Raw genomic sequence first — 14934 nt, 5'->3', positions numbered from 1 at the left:
CTAACATATCCCCACTCAGCAGTCTCTTCTCCAAGCTGAACAGCCCTAACCTCTTCAGCCTTTCCTCATAGAGGAGCTGTTCCATCCCCTTTATCATTTTGGTTGCTCTTCTCTGTACCTTCTCCATCGCAATTATATCTTTTTTGAGATGCGGCAACTAGAATTGTACACAGTATTCAAGGTGCGGTTTCACCAAGGAGCGATATAGAGGCATTATGACAGTTTCCGTTTTATTAACCATTCCCTTCCTAATAATGCCTAACATTCTGTTTGCTTTTTTGACTGCTGCAGCACACTGAGCCGACGATTTTAAAGTATTATCTACTATGATGCCTAGATCTTTTTCCTGGATAGTAGCTCCTAAAATGGAACCTAAAATCATGTAACTACAGCAAGGGTTATTTTTCCCTATATGCAACACCTTGCACTTGTCCACATTAAATTTCATCTGCCATTTAGATGCCTAATTTTCCAGTCTTGCAAGGTCCTCCTGTAATGTATCACAATCTGCTTGTGATTTAACTACTCTGAATAATTTTGTATCATCTGCAAATTTTATAACCTCACTCATATTCCTTTCCAGATCATTTATATATATATTGAAAAGCACCGGTCCAAGTACAGATCCCTGAGGCACTCCACTGTTTACCCTTTTCCACTGAGAAAATTGACCATTTAATCCTACTCTCTTACACCTGTCTTTTAACCAGTTTGCAATCCATGAAAGGACATTTCCTCCTATCCCATGACTTTTTATTTTTCTTAGAAGTCTCTCATGAGGGACTTTTTCAAATGCCTTCTGAAAATCCAAATACACTACATCTACCGGTTCACCTTTATCCACATGTTTATTAACCCCTTCAAAAAAAATGAAGCAGATTTGTTAGGCAAAACTTCCCTTGGGTAATTCCATGTTGACTGTGTTCCATTAAACCATGTCTTTCTATATGCTCTACGATTTTGATCTTGAGAATAGTTTCCACTATTTTTCCTGGTACTGAAGTCAGGCTCACTGGTCTATAGTTACCCAGATCACCCCTGAAGCCTTTTTTAAATATTGGGGTTACATTGGCCACCCTCCAGTCTACTGGTACAATGGATGATTTTAATGATAGGTTACAAATTTTAACTAATAGATCAGAAATTTAATTTTTGAGTTCCTTCAGTATTCTAGGTTGAATACCATCTGGTCCAGGTGATTTGCTACTCTTTAGTTTGTCAATCTGGCTTACTGCATCTTCCAGGTTCACAGTGATTTAATTCAGTTTATCTGACTCATCACCCCTGAAAACCATCTCTGGAACTGGATTCTCCCCAACATCCTCATTAGTAAACACGGAAGCAAAGAATTCATTTAGTCTTTCTGCAATGGCCTTATCTTCCCTAAGAGCCCCTTTAACCCCAACTGACTCCCTCACAGGTTTCTTGCTTTGGATATATTTTACAAAGTTTTTATTATGAGTTTTTGCCTCTATGGCCAACTTCATTTCAAATTCTCTCTTCGCCTGTCTTATCAATGTTTTACACTTAACTTGACAATGCTTACATTTTATCCTATTTTCTTCAGATGGATCCCTCTTTCAATTTTTGAAGGATTTTTTTTGTCTAAAATAGCCTCTTTCTCTTCACCTTTTAACCATGACGGTAAACATTTTGCATTCCTTCCACCTTTCTTAATGTGTGAAATATGTATCAACTGCGCCTCTAGGATTGTATTTTTAAACAATGTCCATGCCTGTTGAACACTTTTAACCTTTGCAGCTGCACCTTTCAGTTTTTTTCTAACTTCTTTCCTCATTTTATCAAAGTTTCCCTTTTGAAAGTTTAGTGTTAGAGTTGCAGATTTACTTATTGTCCCCCTTCCAGTTATTAGTTTAAATTTGATCATGTTATGATCACTGTTGCCAAGTGGCCCCACCACCATTACCTTTCTCTCCAAATCCTGCGTTCCACTAAGAATTAAATCTAAAATAGATCCCTCTCTTACTGGTTCCTGAACCAATTGCTCCATGAAGCAGTCATTTATTACATCCAGGAACTTTATGTCTCTAGCAAGTTCTGATGTTACATTTACCCAGTCTCCAGAGGGCCATAAAACTGTGAGTGAATCATCCCCTAAGATTGGAAATCTTGTCAATATTATTGCTAAAACGTGTGTAAAAAATAAACCAATGACAACATTTTGTTTCAAATTTCTATTTATTAATCTTTAGTAAGAGGAAGTAGATATGAGATTAATCAAACAGCTTAGTAAAAATCCTTGAGTCGTCTGAAGGATCCAATCCTGGGACTCATGGCTCCCCAGTCAGTGAATCTCCGGTATTCCCCAGGTCTCAGGTAGTACTGACGCCCTCTATAGCTTGGTTCTTCATATAAGAGCCAATGCCCATCAGGCACATTGCAGGAGTGGATGTCATGGTAATGGAATCGCTCATAGACGTGGGGACAATCATCAGTAAATTCCATCATCTGGCCTCCAAAATTCTCTCTCTCATACAGCCTCATCCTGTAGGAACCATGATGCTGGGAGAAGAAAGCAGGATGATTATTCTTGAAATACAATATATAACCGTTCTTTACTTTCGGCCTCATTCACTAACATTTTCTCCCATAGCAACAGAATGGGAAAAAAGCCATAGTGAAACAGGATCTAAATGTGTCCTCATTAATGTTGCCAGAATTTGTGAAATGTATTCCCAAAGATAGCCAAAAACCACTCTATCTTTCCTTCCTCTTATAAGAAAGAATCTAATTAATTTTGTCCTTTTTGCTATCATATTTGCTAGATTAAGTTAGCCATGTTTTCTGCTGAAAAAATGTCTAACTTATTGTAACCCTTGTGATGCTTGAACCTGGGTAACAGTTCCAGAGTCCATATCTCACACCTCTACTGAGATGGACACTGTAGCTATTCCATTACATTTAATTCCAGGGTTTCCTGTGCAGAGGAAAGTTTCATTTCAGGGACCTCACATTGCTCTTTATTTCTCCTATATTTAAGCATCTTGCACACAGCACTGATCATCTCAGCAGTAGAGAATAATGAAGTCACTACTCCATAAGAGATATGGGAGTTGCTTGGTGGTTTCCAACATTTCTCTTTTACTGATAAGATGCCATAATGAATTAAAGTCTTTACAGCTGTGTACTTTACTTTCAAGTAGATAGAAGTGCTTCTACTAAGTTTGTGACTTCTTAGAGTCTTTCTCAAGTTAAGGTGTTTCTCCAATTAGTTATTTTAGTTACTTGATTTCTTCCATCCCGTTGGAATACAGGGAAAGTTAGAATGTTTCCCTTCCGATGTAGATGAAGTATGAAAAATGTACTTTTAAAGTGTTGTCTTTTATTTCCTACCTCCTCAAGGGTGATACCTCTTACTCCTTTTTCTCCCAATCTTCAGTAGACACTCATGGGCCATTGATGTGGTCCATCTCCTTTCTTTCTCTCCAATTTCTCCTTCCTCCTTTTTCATAGGTTAGTTGGAAGCAGGGGCGGATTCCGGGTAAAGATCGGCCCGGGGATTTTCCCCAAAACCGGCCCAGAAGATACCCTGTGGCCTGCTGAGCGCGGCTCTGTAGTGGCCGCGCTTGGCAGACCATATGACCAGAGCGACTGGCCCACCGGGGAATGCCCGATCCCCCGATAGGCCAATCCGCCCCTGGTTGGAAGTCATCCTCTCCTTAGATTCTGATGATCTCAGGTTCCTCTTGCAAGAAAGGAACCTCTTACATTAGTTAGAAGAGGAAAGTTAAATAAGCTTAATTGAGTCCAAAATGATTTGGCACTCCAAACTTAAATAAGTTAAAGGTGGAATGAGAGGGTAGAAAGAAACTCTCATCCAGAACAAAAATCTCCATGGAGTTTAAAGTTAAGACTTATAAATCTGAGAGCACAGCTTAAGACTTGCTGCCTCCTTGAAAACAAAAGTGATCCACAAGGGCAAAATGGTGATCTCTCTAGAAAACACTGAGAACATTACCATTGATAGCTGCCACATGGGGGAGCTTCAAATCCAACAAACCACTAAACTGTCTACCCCCATACCTAAATGGTATATTCCTTATCCAGTATTAGTAGGGGACTAACAGGATCCCTACAATCTGATTTTCCAAATATGATGACAAAAAGAACAAAATGGATTAGATTTCTTGTAAGAGAAAGGAAAGATAGGATTTTTTTGGCTATCTTTGGGGATAAATTTCACATATCCTGGCATAGAAAACAGAACTTACATGCGGGATCAGGCGGCAGGATTTGATGGAGTCATTATAGCCCATCCAGCGCTGATAGTCAGGGTACTCGCCCTTTTTTAGTATGTACTGGTATCCCATGTAATTGGTACGCTCATAGAGAATCCAGGGACCACTTTCCACCTTAATGGAATTGCAGCGGTTGAAATAAGAGCTCAGATCAGAGCAGTCAGAAATGCACTCATAGCAGCGACCCTGGAAGTTTTTGTCCTCATAGAAGGTGATCTGTGGTGGAAAACAGAAAGGCAATAAAGTGTTAGAGTTTTTAAAAATATATGTATATTACCCAGCATACAGTTGGTCCACAGAAATAGAATGTGTAAGGTATAATAATATTTCTAGTTCATCTTCCTATATAATGCTGAAGAGAGCGTATAGCATAATTAGAATACAGGCACAATAAGTGGGCACCTGAGACAATGGGAGATAGTGTTTTGCCCAAGCTCACAAGTAGTGTTAGTGGGAGAAGTGGTATTTGAAGCATGGTTCTCATAGTTGTGAATCCATTGCTCTAACCAGGTTCCATGGTGAGACTGCACATTGAGTACTGTGTACAGTTCTGGTCATCGCATCTCAAAAAAGATATAGTGTACTGGAGAAGGTACAGAGAAGGGTGACCAAAATGATAAAAGGATGGATCAACTCCCCTATGAGAAAAGGCTAAAGAGGTTAGGGCTGTTCAGCTTGGAGAAGAGAAGGCTGAAGTGGGATATGATAGAGGTCTTTAATATCATGAGAGGTCTTGAACCAGTAGATGTGAATCAGTTATTCACACTTTCAGATAATAGAAGAACTAGGGGACACCCCATGAAGTTAGCAAGTAGCACATTTAAGATTAATCAGAGAAAATTCTTTTTCACTCAACACACAATTAAGCTCTGGAATTTGTTGCCAGAGGATGTGGTTAGTGCAGTTAGGGGCGGATTTTAAAAGCCCTGCTCGCGTAAATCCGGGCGGATTTACACGAGCAGGGCCCTTGCGTGCCGGCGCGCCTATTTTGCATAGGCCGTCGGTGCGCGCAGAGCTCCGGGATGCGCGTAAGTCCCGGGGATTTTTGAAGGGGGCGTGTCGGGGGCGGGCCCGAATGACGCGGCGTTTCGGGGGCGGGTCGCGCTGTTTCGGGGGCGGGACTGGGGGCCTGGCGCCGGCCCGGGGGCGTGGTCCAGGCCTCCGGACCAGCACCCGGGTCGGATGACGGCGCGCCAGCAGTCCGCTGGCGCGTGTAGATTTACATCTGCTTCTAGCAGGCGTAAATCGAAGGACAAAGGTAAGGGGGGGTTTAGATAGGGCCGGGGGGGGGGGGGGTTAGGTAGGGGAAGGGAGGGGAAGGTGAGGGGAGGGCAGAAGAAAGTTCCCTCCGAGGCCGCTCTGATTTTGGAGCGGCCTCGGAGGGAACGGAGGTAGGCTGTGCGGCTCGGCGCGCGCAGGCTGCCCAAAATCGGCAGCCTTGCGCGCGCCAATCCAGGATTTTATAAGATACGCGCGGCTATGTGCGTATCTTATAAAATCCAGTGTACTTTTGTTTGCGGCTGCTGCGCGATCACGCTTTTTTAAAAAATCTACCCCTTAGTGTAGCTGGGTTTAAAAAAGTTTTGGATATGTTCTTGGAGAAGTCCATTACCTGCTATTAATCAAGTTGACTTAGGAAATGGCCTCTGCTATTACTGGCATCAGTAGCATGGGATCATCTTAGTTTTTGGGTACTTGCCAGGTTCTTGTGGCCTGGTTTGGCCTCTGTTGGAAACAGGATGCTGGGCTTGATGGACCCTTGATCTGACCCAGCATGGCAATTTCTTATGTTCTTAGGTCATACTTTTATGCAGATACTTTTTTTTTTCTGTGCACCTTGCGGCTAATTTCTAATGAAAATAATACCCACATACCTTCACCAAGCCAATTTACTGAAAATGGCCCCCAAAATGTTTGGTGTAGCGAATATTTGCAGTACCTGAATGTAATCTGCTTTGAAGTGTCAAAAAGCAGAATAAAAAAAAATGTTCAGACTATAACCACCATCGGTTACTATATACTGAGCACCAAAGAATTAAAAAAATCATTAGAAACTTATCTTTGTTCTGCCGCTTACAATATTGCCTAACTATCTTTAACTGCCCCCCTCCACTAACTTCTCAAGAAAACATTTTATGTCCAACTAGCTGTCCTTTTAATATTTTATTATTTTACATTTTATCTTGTATCTGTATTTGTCGTATTGTCTTTTTAGTTTAACTCATTATGCATGTAGCATTGTAAACCGCCTAGATGGATTGTTACTAATCTTATTAGCAGTATATAAAAACGTTTAAATAAATAAATAAATACATTTGCTTGTTTCTTTTCCATTTACAGAATGATATCCTTCTGCAATAGCAGGAGGAAGTAAAAGAAGAGCAGGAGGTCCTCCATACCACCAGGGGCCATTCATAAATGATGTCACACTATTTTGGCATAAAATCAAACCCCCCCCTCTCCCTTGTCACACCATTAAAAATCTCCAAACCCCCTCATCGCAAAAGTGGTACCCCACCCCCCATCAGAGAGTGACGTCATTTATGGATAGCCCCCAAGGAAGCAGATGGATAGGTAAGATGGAGCATCACTCATTCTTCTACTTCTAACATCAGGGAATATGTCACAATATTTTTTTTTTTTGTATCCTTTTAAAAAATGTTTCTTCATAACAAAATATTTCTTATAAACTTATTGCGTTTGGTATTTTTTTTTTAGAAAAAGGGTGACCAACCAACATTTCGTGAGCTGCATGTGGCTCTTTCAAGCACAAGGTGCAGCTCCCAAGTAAAGTCCTCCCTCCGCTGTGGTGTCTGCACCATCAGTGCATGCTGAGGGGAAGAAGCAGCGGTGGCTACATCAGCCATGCCAGTGCTAGCCATGAAGGAAGCAGCAGTGAAAGAGGAGGAAAGAGATCAGCTGGAAGGGAAAGGATAGGAGAGGGCGAGAGACTGAAATTGTGTGGAAGGAGGAACTGAAGGGTAGGAAAGAAAGTGGTTGAAAGGAGGGGGTAGGAGTGATACAGGCTGGCTGGAAAGAAGGGGTAGGAGAGAGAAGAGGACAGAAGGAGGTGGGTAGGAGAGATACAGAAAGGAGAGACTGGAAGGAAGGAAGTAGAGGAGTGACAGAGAGAGAGACTAAAAGGAAGGTATAGGAGAGAGAAGGAAAAGGGTAAGAAAAGAGAAAGAGACTGGATGTAGAAAGGCAATGAGAGAGACTGGTAGGTGGAAAAGGGAGAGAGAGAGGCTAGAAAAAGTAAGTAGGAGAAAGACAGAGAGATAGATGGGGATGGGAGTGGGGAGAGAGAAAACTGGTGTGGACAGAATGGGAGAGATAATTGGCTCTTTATTTGGTCTTAGGAGGAGGAGAAGAAGAAGGGGGAACTCCATGCCCTTGCCCACTCTCCTTTTCCTTTCCTGCTGTTCCTTAAAGGTGAAGTTCTTGGCTATTATAAATTCTAGTTTTTTGGCTTTCGCTGTGCCAAAGATTGTCCACCCATGTACAAAATCAGCTGTGATGTATATGAAAATAGATGAGATTTAGTGTGAGATTGATTGTATTGCACAGGAGGTTTTATTGTAATGTATTGCTGTTATGAAATGTGTAAATGAACTAGTTAAGTCTATTTAGAGCTTCTATTTTAGCTGTTTATAAATTGTAAATTTACAATTTATTTTGCAGCTATTTGGGTTTTTAAGGGTCAAAGAAAATCATTGTTTCTTGGTATTTATAAGAACATAAGAAGTTGCCATGTTGGCTGTGTCCCATTAAACCATATGTACTGTGATTTTTGCCTTTAAAATGGTTTCCATGGTTTTTCCTGGCACTAAAGTCAGGCTCACTGATCTATAGTTTCCTGGAGCCCTTTTTAAATATCAGAGTTACATTGGTCACCTTCCAGTCTTCAGGTACAAAGGACAATCTTATTGATAGGTTACAAATTACTAGTAATAAATCTGAAATTACATTTTGAGTTCTTTCAGAAACTTGGGAAATATACCATCTGGTCTGGGTGATTTGCTACTCAAATCACACAACTACTATTGATGGGAATGGCACAGCCTTTACTGCTGGGAATGTTTTCTGGTTGAGTCAAATACATGCATTTCCAAAACAGAAATGTACAGCCATAACAAAACAATACTCTGATTCCTCCCAGCTCCACCACAGTACCAAACTCCAGTATTCATGTTCCCCTAGTGATACCGCCACACCAATCATTCTCTGCATAGCCCCAACCCTTTTCCTCCAAACAATCCAGCCTGGAACATTTCCCCTCACAACTCTAGCCTCACCACTCTTTCTCCCCATTAACCTGTCATCAACATGTTTCCCACCCTTGTCCCTATCACTCTCAGACTGCCTACCCTTGCTCATTCTGTCCTCTTACTACCTGCTCTGATATGTGCTATTGGGAACAGCTGTGCAGCAGAACCAGCAGAAGGAGAATGAAGGCCCATCAGCTGCTAAAACTTCTTGCAGCTAAAGAGTCCTTAATGTGAAAAGACACAGAAACAGAATGGAGGATCCAAGATAGGCAAGGGGAAAGGTGAAAAAATATTGTGTATCATCATAATATCTAGCAATAGACTGTCATGTGAATGTGTAAATTATGAATGAAGATGTCAGAGAGAGAGAGAAAGAGAGTAAAATTGTGAATGATAGTTAAAACAGGTCTGGTAAAGAGAAGAGGGATACTGTATAGCTTCTAAAGTAGATCATAACATCAGGGAAGAAAACAACCTCAAAAGACAAATTCCACTAAATCTACATGGAAAAAATATCTTTGCTTGGGATATGTTATAAAGCCTTAAAAAAAGGGAATTGTAAGAATTTATTTTATATTTTTGGATAGAGATAGAGATGAAGGTTTGATAGAGCAACTCTTCCATGCAGCTCAAGAAAAGATTTTTAAAGTGTCAAACTGTTCCATTGCAAATAAATGGAAGTTAATGATAGTGTTCTGGCCAGAGTCAATGCCTAATGCTGAAGTAAACATATTTGAATCTGAAAGCTCCAGGAGATGCATAAAAGGCATTTATCTATTTGGGTGAAGCAGACCATTGGGCAAGCCACTGGGCATAAGAACATAAGAATTGCCATCCTGGGTTATGCCAAAGTCCATTGAGCCCAGCATCCTATAACCAATAGTGGCCAATCCAGGGCACAAGTACTTGGCAGATCTCATGCAGTAGATCTACTTCCTGTTTCTCCCAGGGATAACAACAGCTTTCTTTAATACACCTGACTAATAATTTGTTCTGGACTTTTAATCCAGAAACTTGTCCAAATCTCTTTTAAACTCCGCAGTGCCTTTTGCCTTGATCACATCAGTATACTATTCATGTCCTCTGGAAACAGATTCAACAGCTTGAGAGTAAACTGAGTGAAAAAGTACTTTCTACAATTAATAAATAAATACATCTGCTGGTTTCTAGTTTCACGGAGTGTCTTCTTGTTTTAGTACTATTTGAAACAGTAAATAACCGTTCTTTATTTAGATGTAGCGCCCCACTCATTATTTATAAACTTCTATCATGTTCCTTCTCAGTTGTCTCTTTTCCAAGCTGAAGAGCCCTGGCCTATGTAGCCTCTTACCATAGGAGAGATGTTCCATCCCCTTTCTCGTTTTTGTCCGACTTTGCACCTTTTCTTGTTCCGCTATGACTTTCATGAGATGGGGGTGACCAGAAATGTACCCAATACTCAAGGGACATTCACACCATGGTTTCATTCAGACACAATATGATATTTTCTGTTTTATTCTGCCTTCCTTTTCGGATCATTTCTAACATTCTATCTGAATTTTTGATCGCTGTCACACACAGAGCCAAGGATTTGAACGTATTACTCATAAGACTCTAAAATCCTTTTCCTGGGTAGTGACTCTCAAGTCTAGAAGTCAGCATTGTGTTCCTGTAATAGGGATCGTTTTTCCCTATGTGCATCACTTTGCACATTTCCACATTAAATTTCATATGCTACTCTGTTGCCCAGTCTCTTAGTCTCACAAAGCTCTACTGCAGTTCCTCACAATCCATTTCTGTTTTAACAAATGTGAATAATTTTGTGTCATCTGCAAATCTGATCACCTCACGCGTCATTCCCTTTTCCAGCTCATTTATAAATATGTTAAACACCACAGGTCCCAGTAGCAATCCCTGTTGTACTCTACTAATGACCTTTCTCCATTTGAAAAACTGACCATTTAGTCCTACCCTCTTGTTCTGGCCTTTTAACTACTTATAATCCACAACAGAACACTGCATCCTATCCCAGAACGTTATAATTTCCTAAGAAAGCTCTCATGTGGGACTTTGTCATATGGAGAGTGGAGAGTGCTAGTGGTGTGCCTATGGTATGCCTCCAGTGTATACTGAATATGTGTATTCAAGCCAGTTTGAACATCCTTTTCTTGTAGCAAAATGTCAAAAGGCTGATATTCAAAAACCATTAAGATGGATAACTGAAACGTTATCCATCTAAATGGCTTAGCCGTGATATTAAATGGCTTATCCAGTTAAATTTTAGCTGGATAACAAGTTATCCAGCTAGAATTTAGCTAGATAAGTCAAGGACATTTCTGGGGCGGGAGATGCGGAGTTAGCCAGATAGGTTAACCTATCTGCCTAACTATGGCAGTGCCCTAGGGCTTGTCTAAAGTTAGCCAGCTATATACCAGCTTTTATGACAATTGCTATTGGTTTTTCTGCCATATTTGCTGTCAAGAATCAAAAAATAATTTTGGTGACTCGAAGCTATTGTAAGTTCGCGTTGGCTGATAGAAATGAAAGTGTAGGATTTGAAATGATTTATATCTGATGCTCCCCGTTTATTGCCCAATGTCAATTTTTCATTGAAAAGAATCCCAGCCTAATTATAGTAAGTGACTGGTAAATAATTGTTTATAAGGTGCATAGCAAGAGGCACCTTAGTGGAATCATGGCAGATTTTCTCTGGCAGACCTTTGAACTGCTGATAAACTTTCCCAATCTGACATTAATTGGATTTTATTTGGATGTTAATATAAACAATTGTGATCGATATGATAGTTCCAACTTAAATTTAAATTCTGCCCAAACTCTTTGAAAAATAGAAATTGCCATTTCATACATTGTACCTATCATATATATTCTGAAGAAGTGTCTATAAAGTCAATCTACAAGCTATAACATAATGTATAATACAAACCATGTATAAGTTTTATGCAGCAGTACAAATTCATACAATTTTCTCTTACCTTCCCCATGATGAATAGAGGTATAGAGTAACTGTGATGCCTCAGTGCTGTTGAGAGAGGGACATTGCATTCTTTATATACAGGTCACACCGTTTAGATTTGCATACAGCAAACTCAGGAAAATGTTCTTGCTGTCTCTTTAGGAAAGTGAATGAATAGCTTTTAACATTCTACATTATACCTGAAAATGCTCATGCTTTCTTTTGTGTGCTACAAAGCTTTTGCTTACTGGGGGCCAGGTTGCATTTCTGGTGTCTGAATCTAAACATTCAGCACAGTGAATAGATTGTACTTAGATGGCCAATTGGCCACCACAGCATGAATGACAATACATTTCAAAGAAAAACAAAATGCTAAATGTGGTCCTAGAACAATTGTTTAAATGCTGTCAGCATTTTGACAGAATGAAGTTTATTTTGTCTATATTAAAACTTGCTTCCAGGACTTTCTGCAATCCTGTCATGTAAAGCATGCAAAAGGTCACAAAGAGTCATTCTTCTGGAACCCAGCAGAGCCTAGCACTGAAAATGAGACTGAAAATGAGACTGACTGGCCAAGCCAGGAGAGGTTAGAAATATAGAAACCACAGCAAAAAAAAAAGTCCATAAGCCTTATCAAGTCTGCCTGTCTTCCACTCCTTCAGAGGTTATCCAAGGGCAGACTAGTAGAGAATACTAAGACACCAGCAGGGGAAATTAGTGATCCAATCTAGTAGGCCAAATTCAGAAAAAGGAAATCCTGGCCACTCAACGAACCAATCAAGTACTAATTGCACATGCTAGAAACAAAAACACAAGGGTAACAAATTGAAGAATATACCAGACAATTCTTACCATGTCTTTAGTCCTTTACTTACTGAATTACTTTTTTATCTGTCATAAATTTGCAATACTACTTCATAGCACAACATTTTCCAAAGTAACATTTCACATAGTCCAATCCATCCCATATATATTAAAAGCCGTGCTGTGTTTATGGGAGGGTTCCAGCTTTATTTTTATTTTTACATCATAGGCTCAAGTCTGCAAACTTTGGTAGTATGCAAAAAATTCCACATAGTAATATTTGAAGCAGCCAATGAAGATGTACATTTTTATTCTAAGTTTAAAAAATAGGGTATTGCATATATTTTGCATTGTTTCACATTGATTCTCATTTTCTCCATTAGAGCACATTGCTTCATGGGCCAGTGACAATGAGTAACTGGCTTGGAAGCCTTGCTTCTGTTCTAGCATAAGAATACATTAAGAGTTTCATATTGCTATTTCATACCCTCCTTATATCTCTTTGAATATGTGTTAACCTGGATATAATGCACAACTGGAATAGCTGTAGAGGGATGGAATTGAGTTTGGTCCAGCAGCTGATATTGCGGAGTAAGAATGGCATGTCTTTATTTCACACCCTCTGCCTCGATTTCTGCTCAACTCTTATCATGCCTAGCAGCTATCTCTTCTTGGAAGTGCTCGTGCTTTCTAATGCTCATCCCCTCTAAAACTGACATCCTTTACTTTCTAGATTCTAATATTGTCTTATAATTCCCAAGGTTAATTTTCACGTCTGCCTGAGACGTGAAAAATTATTTTAAAATGCTTTCTTGGAAATCCTGATAAAATGCATTGAAAGACCAAAAGACTGCTAGCATGGCTAAATGTTGCTATGAAAGAGGCTACTGAAGTCAAAAAGATATTTGATTAAAAATGGAAAATAGGCCCTAATGAGGAAAATAGGAAAGATTATAAGATCTGGTAAATTTCATATAAACTATTAATAAGGCTGGTAGAGAGTTAATTTGAGGAAAAACTTGACAAAGAAGCAAAAAAATAATAACAAACCCTTTTTTAAGTACATCAAAAACAATAAGCCTGTAAAGGAGCTGGGCCATTAGATGACCAATCAGTTGGGCCATTTGATGATCCTCAATCATAAATTGATCATATTTGTTTGACATGATCCTCTTGTAGAACAAATCATGCTGCCTTGGATTTTGCAATTTGCTAGATTCCAGATACTTCATGTTCCTTTTCTTAGTAGAATCTCCATTAATTTTCCCTCCACCAAGGTAGAATTATCTGGTCTGTAATTTCCAGCCTCCTCTCTGTTACCAAGGGAGTGGGCTCAAGTTGGTGGACCAGATTAGAAACTGATTCAATGATAAACAACATAGGATGATAGCAAATGGAATTCTCTAAACCTTTTCCAGATCAGCTATCAATGTGGCTCTTTCATTTGCACAATGCGGCTCTTGTTCTCCTATCCTAATAGCAACTAGGCAGCACTGCACAGGAGGTGCTTGGAATAATGGTGCTGGGAAGAGAGTAGGGAAGAAGAGAGTGTGTGTGGGAGGGCAGGGAGGAGACAGAGTCAGTGTGAGGCAAGGTAAAAAAGGAGAAGGGGTTGGGGGATATTGGTGCTGGGCAGAGGGCTGGAAGATGGAGAGGGGCAAAGTAGCAGAGGAGACGGGGTGGAAGATGTTCTGTTGGGGACCACTGATCCTCCATCATTGTTCATGTGTGGGGTGGAGGATGTTATGCTGGCACGGCCAAAAGACAGGCGGGGGGGGGGGGGGGGGGAGAAGGGTGGAGGGATTGAGAAAGAGACGGTTGAGAGCAGAATGGAAAGTCAGAGAGAGAGACTAGCTGAGACAGATTATGGGAATTAAGATAGACTGGTAGGGAGCAGGGTGGGAAATGAGTGATTGGTGGGCACAGGATGGAGGAACTGAGAGCAAGAGAGAAACTGGTGGTTACAAGTGGAAGGATTAAAAGAGAGAGCCTGGTGGGACGATTGACCAGCCCATGGGTAGTGGCTGAGTAGGGTGTGCTGCATTGCAGTCTCAACCCAGTACTTGATCCTGCTTCAGAATACTTTGCCTGCAGTACCTTGCTTCTGAATCTTCGTCCAAAATCCTTGCATGAGTTTTCGTCTGCGCACTCAAGTGAGTCTTCATCTGTACCTCCAAGTTCCTCGTCTACATCTAGAGTCTCTATGTTCCAGAGCCTTCGTCTGCCCTCGTCCGTAGTCCGGCCTGCTGCTTCTTGTCATTCCTTGTGGCAGGTCCGAAAGGGCTGGGAACGGTCGGAGGACTGTTCAATAACCAACACCATTATGTTGGCTCCAGAAGCATGCAGGTCCGGCAGAGGGTCAGGCCGTCCATCTCCACCCATGCGGGAACACGCCTCACCTACCCTCGGTGCTGCCTTGGAGTTCTCTGGGGTCGTGCCGAGACCCAAGGGCACACAATCCCCTCAAGATGGGATCGCTCTCCTAGTGCTCCCGCTCTGTAACAACTGGTGGGAATAGGGTGAGAGGATTGAGACAAAGAGTGGAGGGATTGAAAGAGAAAGAGACTGAAGGGACAAGGTGGAAGTACTGATAGAGAGATACTGGTGGAGATGAGGGGGAAGAAGGGTCCTTGTTAAAATCATCTCACTT

At 40.8% G+C, this 14934-nt stretch overlaps 1 protein-coding gene across 2 annotated transcripts; it reads right to left on the bottom strand.

The window, feature by feature from the left end:
• Positions 1-2247: 2247 nt before the first annotated feature.
• Positions 2248-11508, bottom strand: LOC115093249 (gamma-crystallin 1-like). 2 transcript variants are annotated; one of them, XM_029604922.1, is made up of 3 exons: positions 11500-11508; positions 4224-4475; positions 2248-2523 (listed from the first exon to the last, which is right to left on the bottom strand). In XM_029604922.1, exons 1-3 carry the CDS (start codon positions 11506-11508, stop codon positions 2248-2250), a joined length of 537 nt encoding a protein of 178 aa, XP_029460782.1. The 2 variants fall into 2 exon arrangements, with proteins under 2 accessions (XP_029460782.1, XP_029460783.1); XM_029604923.1 differs by having other exon boundaries at positions 4233-4475.
• Positions 11509-14934: the final 3426 nt, after the last annotated feature.

This window comes from Rhinatrema bivittatum, chromosome 6, assembly GCF_901001135.1.
Source record: "Rhinatrema bivittatum chromosome 6, aRhiBiv1.1, whole genome shotgun sequence".
Classification (NCBI taxonomy): domain Eukaryota; kingdom Metazoa; phylum Chordata; class Amphibia; order Gymnophiona; family Rhinatrematidae; genus Rhinatrema; species Rhinatrema bivittatum.
Note: the sequence above shows the minus strand (reverse complement) of the source record. Positions and strands in the feature narration are given on the sequence as shown.

Excerpts from the sequence above, each read along its gene's own strand:
- LOC115093249 (XM_029604922.1), bottom strand. Across the intron at positions 2,524-4,223 it reads TGATCCCGCATGTAAGTTCT|CATCATGGTTCCTACAGGAT; the intron begins GTTTTCTATGCC and ends TTCTTCTCCCAG.